The 9,454-nt window shown below is 36.2% G+C and overlaps 1 protein-coding gene across 2 annotated transcripts; it reads left to right on the top strand.

Annotated features, from left to right (window-relative positions):
- The first annotated feature begins 333 nt into the window (after nt 1–333).
- Nucleotides 334–8,260, top strand: CENPW (centromere protein W). Of its 2 annotated transcripts, none has more exons than XM_021693578.1 (3): nt 334–597; nt 5,997–6,110; nt 8,095–8,260. In XM_021693578.1, exons 1-3 carry the CDS (start codon nt 472–474, stop codon nt 8,119–8,121), a joined length of 267 nt encoding a protein of 88 aa, XP_021549253.1. In that variant the 5' UTR covers nt 334–471; the 3' UTR covers nt 8,122–8,260. The 2 variants fall into 2 exon arrangements, with proteins under 2 accessions (XP_021549253.1, XP_044773449.1); XM_044917514.1 differs by having other exon boundaries at nt 344–642.
- Nucleotides 8,261–9,454: the final 1,194 nt, after the last annotated feature.

The following is a 9,454-nucleotide window of genomic DNA, read 5'->3' as shown; positions in this document are numbered from 1 at the left end:
ATTGGTTCTTTAGGAATCCTGATAAAACATCACAAACTTCTATTCATCTACTTCTTAGTCCACCGGTATTAGGCTCAGTATATAGAATAAGTGTAACTGCCTTGGCATGCCAACATTTTCCAGTTTCTCAACACTCCTGTGAAATACAGGAGAAATACTTCCAAAGCGCAGGTACAATACAAATGGCGATTAAAGGAAGCCTCCGACCTTTAAGGATATCACAGGGTCCCCACCGAGGGTGTTTTCTATGAACAGCCGGCACTCCGGGGGCGGGGCTTGCGCCAGGCTGACGTCACTACCGAGCGCCGGGCACCCTCTTTCGGCGGTGGATTCAAACGTTTGGGCGGGGGTTTTGGGGCCTGAAGAAGTGTCGTAGCGGCTGAGTTGTTCTTGCTGTTGACTCCGGTGTGAATTTCTGTGCAGTCCCCGGAGGATCTCAGAAGCTAAGGAGGCTGGTGCCTGAGGGAGAGAATGGCGTTCTCGACCACAGTCTCGCAGAGAAAGCATATAAAACGGAAGGCTCCCCGGGGCTTTCTTAAGCGCGTCTTCAAGCGACAGAAGCCTCACCTTCGCCTAGAGACAAGTGGCGACTTATTGGTGAGATTCTGTCCCTTCTTTGGCTGGGAGTGGAGCAAGAGGGAGGTAGAGGAAATAAACCCCTGCTTTTATTTCGCCACCCCTAGCACCGTCAGGCCTACGTTTAAGGTGTTTCCAGCAATGACGAGGCAGGTTTGCCCCCGCCTGACTGGTCAGTTCATATTCCTGACGCTTAGTTGCCTGGGGCCCTCTGAAATGTAGATATCCGGACCTTTTTTTTTTTTTTAACGGGAGGCTATTAGCCGTATCATCTTAAGGGGGAAAACTAACTTAAGTTTCTGCTTATGGCTTTTAAATATCACTTTTCCAGAGCATAGTCTGGTACTGCGCTTAGTGTACTTGCGAAAGGTGTGAAAGATACAGTTTAAAAAAAATAACTTTTTGAAGTCAGGCAAAGTCCTATTTATTGAACTATTGTAAAAGGCATTACTGACATGCCTCTTACGTGGGTGCCTCTTTCTTTGCCTTCCTCCTTTTTTTATGTTGTTAACCAAACATCTTTCCCTATTTCCCATACTTTAGCTTAGTTATTAAAGAACCCTAATTCAAGTTTACTTATTAGTATGTTTTCAACTGTGAATTCATTTTCCTAGACAAATAGAGCACCTGTTAGTGAATATTCAAGGCAAACCACGAAAGCTTGTTTATCTGACTCATAATTCCTGCAGCATAATGCTCACTTAATAGCCATAACTAAACCCCTGTATATTTCTGTGTTGAAATAAATTTGGAGTTTTTATGTTGAATGCCTGGAACATGTATTTCTCTAGCAGAATAAACACTCTTTCCCTAGGTTTAAACCATAAGAGACACCTCCTCCCTTTTGTCACAAGAGCTTTTTGAATAAAGGAGCCATTATATGTGGGCACCTAATTTCCAGGAAATCAAGGTAAAGAATTGTTGGTAGCCAGGGCATAGGGCATGGAGAATGTCTTCAAATGCATTATCCATCTGTTCTTAAGCTACATTGGGTTTTTCCAACTCTCTTCTCTACAGCCTCCCCAAGTTCACCACTGCCTTCCCATCTGTTGCCTGCAAGTGCAGCATTTCTCTTTTTGCTACACTACTATAGAATTGTCTTTACTTTTCCGTTATTTGGTCTCTGAAGCCAAAACAGCTTTCTTGGAAATGTAGTTCTTCTACTATCTCCTGCCCTTCATTTCTTAAACCCTGTAGGGAAAGACAATATAGTTGACCTTTGAACCACCCTTGAATGACTCCTCTAACCCCCCACAGTTGAAAATCCATGTATATCTTTTGGCTCCCCCAAGACTTAACTAATAGCCTATTGTTGACCAGAGCCTTACTGATAACATAAAACAGTTGATTAACACGTATTTTGTAAATGTATACTGTATTCTTACAGTAGTGTAAGATGGAGAAAAGAAAATGTTAAGAAAATCACAAAGAGAAAATGCATTTACAGTACTGTATTAATAAAAAGAAAAAAAGTTTTTCAAGGGTCAACCTGTGCCTACTGTTTTGAATGCCCCCGCCCAGTGGTGATAAAGGTAATCTAAGTGAACTGGATTAAATGAAATTGATCTGCAGAACATTTTCAGGAATTTATTCTGGAGTTTTCATTGGAGCTGGGGTTCTAAATGGAGAGGAAATGTACCTGCTCAGGAATATCTAGGAGATTACCAGCTGGTATAGATTGTTTGGCAGAAATTTCTCAAGTAGAGTCCTCGCACATCCACAGCTGTCTGCCTCAAAGTGATCCATGGACACCTGGGCTCTATTGTGGAGTGGGATTGGGATCCAGGTGGTGTGGGAAAGAAAAGGAGTTGCAGTGGTAGGGGAAAGGAAGTTCTTTCTGTTGGCACCTATTCCTAGGTTGTATGCTCATCTTTGACTTGGCGTTGGTTCTCTTACTGTCTTGTATATGCCATGCATCACCCTGGTTTCTTTGCTTATGGTTTCCTGCTCACCTTTGACACTTCGTAATCTTACCAAGGCAGTTGTCCCACATCATCCATAAACTTCTCTACAATTAAGGCAGTCTGTTTTGATCTCTTTTTTCTGAACTTTGATAGCAGTATAAGAGTTACATAATACAATTTAGCTATTGAGACAATGACACTGTTCTGTTAAGTTTCGTATGTCGTTTTGTCTCCCGGTGTGGTACGCAGCTTTTTGAGAGGAAGGAACCATACAGATCTCCTTTTTGTGTCTCTCATTATCTTTAATACAAAACTAATCTACTTTTATGCTGTCTTTTGTTATATTGTATTTCTTCTGCCTGAAGATGACCTCATTCTACTCCACTTGGCAAACTCCAATTTCAAAATCCAGTTCAAATGCCAGCCACTTCCTGAGTCTTCCTTAATCTGAGAACCAACTTTATCTTTATCCTCTATTGTCACATGTTTGCCTTTAATTTCTTATGGGTTTGGTTCTCTCATCGGATGGGAACTTTGAGTTGGGAATTTTTTGTATTTCTAATGTTTGGCATAATACTTTGAATATTATGAGTGTACAAATAATGTTGGGAATGCATTGTAACTAATGTGGGTTGATTGTTATTTCTAACATTTTACTGATAATTTATGTTATTTCATAGTTCTTTTGCACCAGCTTTTTGTTTTGTTTTACGCTTTATTTGATTGTATATCTCCAGGGCCAGTACTGGTGAGTACATCTGTTAATCTGAATAAATTGTTCAGCTTTCTCATGGCTCAGTTGGTTTTCAGATTTCTCACTGAGGAAATATCTGGATGCTTATGGTTTATGTAAAACTCAAAAGTCCTATGATGAAGGGAGGAGGAAATCAGACTGGCCCAGTGTTTTGGTCAATTGACACTGTTAAGGAATGGATATTTCTTTGTAAATTATCTTTTGATTTACCTTTCAAGCAAATTTTTGATGGAATGGCCTTTTTCAAGTTTGAATGTCTAGCTGAATACCTTAAAATTTGTTTTTGTTTTGACTATTTTAATTTAAACCTTAGTGCACAGGTGCTTGGGTGGCTCAGATGGTTGAGCATCCAACTCTTGATTTCGGCTCAGGTTGTGATCTCAGGGTCATGAGATCGAGCCACACTTGGGGCTCTGTGTTCAACAGGGAGTCTGCTTGAACTTCTCTCCTTCTGCCTCTCTCTGCCCCCCATGAGCTCTCTAAAATAAATAAATCTTATTTATTTATTTATTTATTTGGCAGAGAGGGACACAGCGAGAGAGGGAACACAAGCAGGGGGAGTGGGAGAGGGAGAAGCAGGCTTCCCGCAGAGCAGGGAGCCCGATGCGGGGCTTGATCCCTGGACATTGGGATCATGACCTGAGCCGAAGGCAGCTGCTTAACTACTGAGCCACCCAGGTGCCCCTAAAATAAATAAATCTTAAAGAACCCAAAAAACCTTAGTTTGTGCATTTGAGTGGCACCACTCAACAGTTTTATGAGAGAGAATTGGGTTGCTTAAAAAAATTCTGTGACAGTCAAAAAGTAATATTAATTTGTCTCAGTACCTATGGCTCATGCTTATGAAGAGGAAAAGACTTTCCATATAGGTTAATAGGGTGAACTAAGTCTCAAAACGGTGAAGTTTTTTTTGTTTTTTCCCTTTTCATTTTTTCAAAATTGAAGTATAGTTGATGCACAACATAGTGATCAACAAGTTTGTATGGTATGCTCACCACAAGTGTAGCTACCACGACCATACGAGGCTATTACAATACATTGACTATATTCCCTAAGCTCTGCCTTTTATTCCCATGACTTACTCATTCCAATGGCTTATTCATTCTGTAACTGGAGGCTTGTATCTCCTATACCTCTAAACCCATTTTGCCCATCCCCCCCCACCGCTCTCCCCTCCAACACCCATCAATTCTCTAAAACTGGGTGTGGTTTATTTGGGATTGACTAAAAAAATTTTTTTTTTGCCTAATTCGGGGAGATATGGAGGGATCTTTTGTTCATGCAATGATAATTGTTGACTACGTATTGTGCCATGGACTAAAGATCACTGAAGATATAATGTTGGGGAAGATAAACATAGTTCTTATCCTTGTATTTGATTGAGGAAGACATGAGAAATTGCTGCATGGTGTATGTAGTATGTGCAGTGGTAGGAAGTTCAGGGTGCATAACAGATATTGGGGGGAATTTGACTTTTCAGAGAAGTTTACAAACTAGTAGGATGCCTGTAGGCAAGGTTTCATTTGAATACGGAAAGAAGTTCAAAAGACTTACTATAGAACTGTAAGCTGAGAGATGAAACTGGAAAAGTCTAGTCAAGTGGGGTTTAGTATTGGAATTTATCTTGGGGATATCTGGAAGCTATTTATCTTTAGAAGTAGGAAATCTAGATTAACAGGAATTGTGCCATGTTACGGAATGTTTTTGCTGCAATAGGAAATGGGATGTCCTTGGAAGTTTAAAAAAGAATTGAATAACATGGTATTACATAATCAGAATTGGGTGCTTTACCCTAGAGTTCTTGTGAGAATTAAAGAAGACCGTGCATCAAAAAAGTACCAAAGGAAGATGTCTTCCATAGGTTCTTTATCTTATTAAATTTAAATTCCCAAAGTCCTATTTTTTCCAGATATCAGTAAAACATTCTTCAACATCTATAACCATCCACTAAAGATTTCTGCATAATATTTAAATTTAAAACACCACATTACCTAGTTGTTTAATGTTTAGTAAACTGTGGGGGAGTGATTGTGTGCAGTACACATAGTGAATATTAGATGAGTATTCTAACTGCAAAGAACATGTAGTATATAAATCACCAGTATATTAAAGATATTATCTAATTGTACCTAAATAATTAATATTTATTATCTGCTTATATTATCCATTTTAATTTCTTAAGAGCCTCAAAGATTATTAATAGTAGATATGATTATTTTGATATGTTGGATGACATGTAACTTGACCTTTATATATATACTTTTCACTCCAGTAAAGTTAACATTTCAATTATTAACATGGTTTTGAATAGATTATTTCAAATTAAATATCTGGTTAAAAAATCTTCAACCCATGGATTGTAGAATGAGAGATGATTAGGATTAAACAGTTGGTGATATGTTTTGTTTTTAAATTTTTGGGAAATCCCATTATGAATTTAAATTTATTTGGAATTGGAAGCAAGAATATTTGCTAGTTAATAGAGTCCTACATAAGCTTTGTAATTATGCTTTGCAATAATGTTATTATCTATGGCCTTTGGTCAGCCTTATATATAGCCTTGGTTTATGTTTGCAGTAACTAAGTCTCTTTTGTATAGAATTTAAGTTGGACTTATAGTAAATTGAATTCTGTGTTACTTTAAATAATTGACTTAAGCACACTAGTAAATTTACAACAAATTTTGGAATCTTTTAAAAAATCATTATTTCAAAGCATCAGTGTTTGAGTTTAAAAATCCTTTTGAATTTTCTCTTTTAAAGGTGCATCTGAATTGTTTACTGTTTGTTCATCGGTTAGCAGAAGAGTCCAGAATGAATGCTTTTGAGAGTAAGTGTGGAGTCATTAAAAAGGAGCATGTACAGGCTGCAGCAAAGGTAAAATCTGACTTTCTTTTCTTGAGCAAGAATTAATTTAAAAAAATATCATCTAGTATATCATTTCTGTCTGCTTTGGATTCCTTATTCAGCTTTGTTGACTGATGTTTTGCTCCCCCCCCCCCCCCCAATTATGCTGGCATCCTGGTATAGTTAACAACAGAGTTGGCACGGATGCTAACCAGTTATCAGCTGCTGTTTCCCTAGCAGTGTAACTCTTGCCTAGGTACATGGCAACCTAGGCAGCTGCCTACAGCTGGGGGATGTTTGGTTTTTATGTTATTGGGTTTAATTATGGAGATTTTCTTTTTCTATATGTATATATTATGGATTTCTGATGGAAAGATTTATGGGCACTGCTTTATCATTACTTAAGGGAAATGAATGTTTGGCTGCTAACCTATATGATTTATAGTAGACTGTATATAGTTGAGAAGGTTTATCACCTTGAAATTTATGAAAACTTCTTGATCATTTTAAGTTTTCCTAATTACTTGTTTTGAGATTTGAGTGACTTACGAATCAAATCACTTATATAAGCAGAGAAAGTTGCTTCTTACTGGTATTTCTATATAATGTAAGAATATGATGCCTAGGATGTTTTTTTCTAAATATGTCTCCAAGATTATTATTTTCATTTGATTTTAATAGATGGCCCACCAAAAAAGTTTTGGGGGTCAGATAAATTTAGATGACCTACTGTATCTCTTTGAATAGTCACAATGTTATATAGAGAGCTTTGTTTCTAAAATAATATGCAAGAAACTGGCAACCATGGTTGACTGGGGGATGATGTGGGAGAGAGAATTATTTTTGACAGTCTACCTCTTTGTAGACTTTTGTTTAATTTTTTTAAATTTTGAAATAATTATAGACTCACAGAAGATGCAAAAATAATAGAGTTCCCATGTACCTCTTATCCAGCCTTCGCAATGCTGTCATCTTTAAATATAGTTATGTAAGGTTTATGAAAGTTTATGAGAAGCAGAGGTAAATAAACTTGTCGAACTCTGTTTAACTTAGCATCTTAAAGATTTGGGTGCATAATATACTCAGCAAATTTGAGTATGTCGTACTTTCTTTTGTAGTGCTCATGCTAACATGTAGAACCAGAGAAGTACAAGTACTGGCCTGGGATATAGACCTATTTGATGGTCTTTGTGGAAGCTTAGAAATGTGCATGCCCTGGTACTTTTTTAGGGGCTTCAACTTTGCTTATATTCCAATATGTTTCTAGACTATTAAAGGCAATATAAGTTGTTTTTTTTTTTTTTCCCTAGGTAGAAGTAAGGCTTAAGAGCTTGTAGAGTGTATGTGCGTGTTTTAAATTTAGGGTTTTTATTATAGGTGTAGTTACCTGTAAGTAGGTAAGTTCTTTAAAAAAATTTCTGGATATATTCTGGTCTACTGCTTCCAGTCTTTTATAGCTAAAGATCTGATTTTATTTTATTTTCTCATGGGCTATATGTTTTGAAAATTGTCTACCTAATGAGTTAAAATTTTAAGAATATAATGACTAGTCTTTGTCTCTAAATTGATATAATTCTAGCTCAAATATAAGAAATTTGGTGTTGCAGTGGATTTGTATTGCCTTATAGTTGTTAATGCCTGATTTATAATAGGATTTTTGACTTTTGGAAAATTCTTTAACTCCCTAGATTACTAAATTGTCTACAAACCTCAAGTTGGGAACCACTAATCTGGGTACTTTTGGCTTACATTTGAAGAAATTGACAGTCAGAAGTGACTATAAAACCAGATTTTGAGAATTGCTTTTTTCACATTTTTTGATAGAAGTGGACTATTTTAGGGGAAGTCTAGGACCATTTATAAGGCAAAAGATTCCATAATCACCTTCCAAATTGGGTTTTATAAACTCAGTCTTGCATATTATGCACATAAGATGATCTAACTTTTTGTCGAGGAATTCTGTTTTATTTGCCTTGGGTATAATATGAATCTTCATTTTTTCCCCCCCTCACAGGTAATTCTAAAGAAGAGCAGAGGTTAGAAGTCAAAGAACACATTTTTGAAAATTATATAATGTATTATTTTAGGTGATAACAGACCGTGAAAGTACTTTTTTACATATCCATTAAGATTGTGTATTATTAAAATATTAAATATTGACTAGTTGAGGGATGTGTGTATTTGTGTATATATATATATATATATATTTTTTTTTTACTGATTCTGGAATATCTCAAACACATATATAACTTTTTTTTTTTTGAGGAATTGTTTCTTTTTAATGGCCTCATTTTACTTCATTTTGTTGGTGTTACGAACGTTTTACATAACAAAAATGACATTTTACATATGTAGTAGTTTGAAGAGATGTGTTAGAATTGTTTATAAGGATTTAGATTTAGTTACAGTTAACTATGGAATCAATTTAATTTCTGAAGAAAGACAATGTGCAGTCAATCTAGGTACATTTTAATACTGATTTTAACTATTTAATGCTGTCACATAAGCAATGCAATTTTTACTTTATACCATTATTGACATTTCTCAACTAGAAACATCAGCAAGGTGTTTTCAAAACCTGTTTCTCTTTACAAGCCAAAAAAAATAGTAGAGCAGACTGACTTACTTTAAGTAGGTTTAATAGATGGGTGTTTCATTTCCCCTAAGGAGTCCTTTAGAAGTTTATTGTGTATTATCTGATAGTTATTTTTATTTTTATTCCCCAGTGGTTACATCTTAAATAGTTAGAGTATAACCCAAACCAGGAATTTGATATTAGCACCATGTGGGTGTAATACTGTACCATTTTATCATGTGTAACCACCACTATAGTCAAGATACAGAACTATTTCATCACCAGAAAGTTCTCCATCATGCTGTCCTTCTATAATTAACATTTAGCCTTCTATGGACACCCCTCCCCTCTAATCCCTAAGCCCTGGCAATCACTAATCTCCTCCAGCTCTATAATTTTTATCATTTTAAATGGAATCATACAGGTAATGACTTTTGGGGATTCCCCCCCATTCAGCATAACTTCCTTGAGATCCATCCAAGTTGTTGTATGTAGCAGTTCCTTTTTATTACTGAATTGTATTCCCTGGTATTTATGTACCACAGTTTCTGCAGCTATATGCGCCCATTATAGGGCATTTTGATTATTTCCAGTTTTTGGCTATTATGAATAAAGCTTCTATGAACCAATGTGTACAAGTTTTTATACAGATAAAAGTTTTCATTTCTCTAGGATAAATGCCTGGGAGTGTGATTGCTGGGTTGAATGGTAAGTTTATCTTTAGTTTTTTAAAAAGAAATGGCCAAACTGTTTTCCAGAATGGCTGTACCATTTATATTCTCATCAGCAATTTATGAGA

This window comes from Neomonachus schauinslandi, chromosome 8 (assembly GCF_002201575.2).
Source record: "Neomonachus schauinslandi chromosome 8, ASM220157v2, whole genome shotgun sequence".
NCBI lineage: Eukaryota > Metazoa > Chordata > Mammalia > Carnivora > Phocidae > Neomonachus > Neomonachus schauinslandi.
This window is presented reverse-complemented; position numbering and strand designations above follow the sequence as displayed.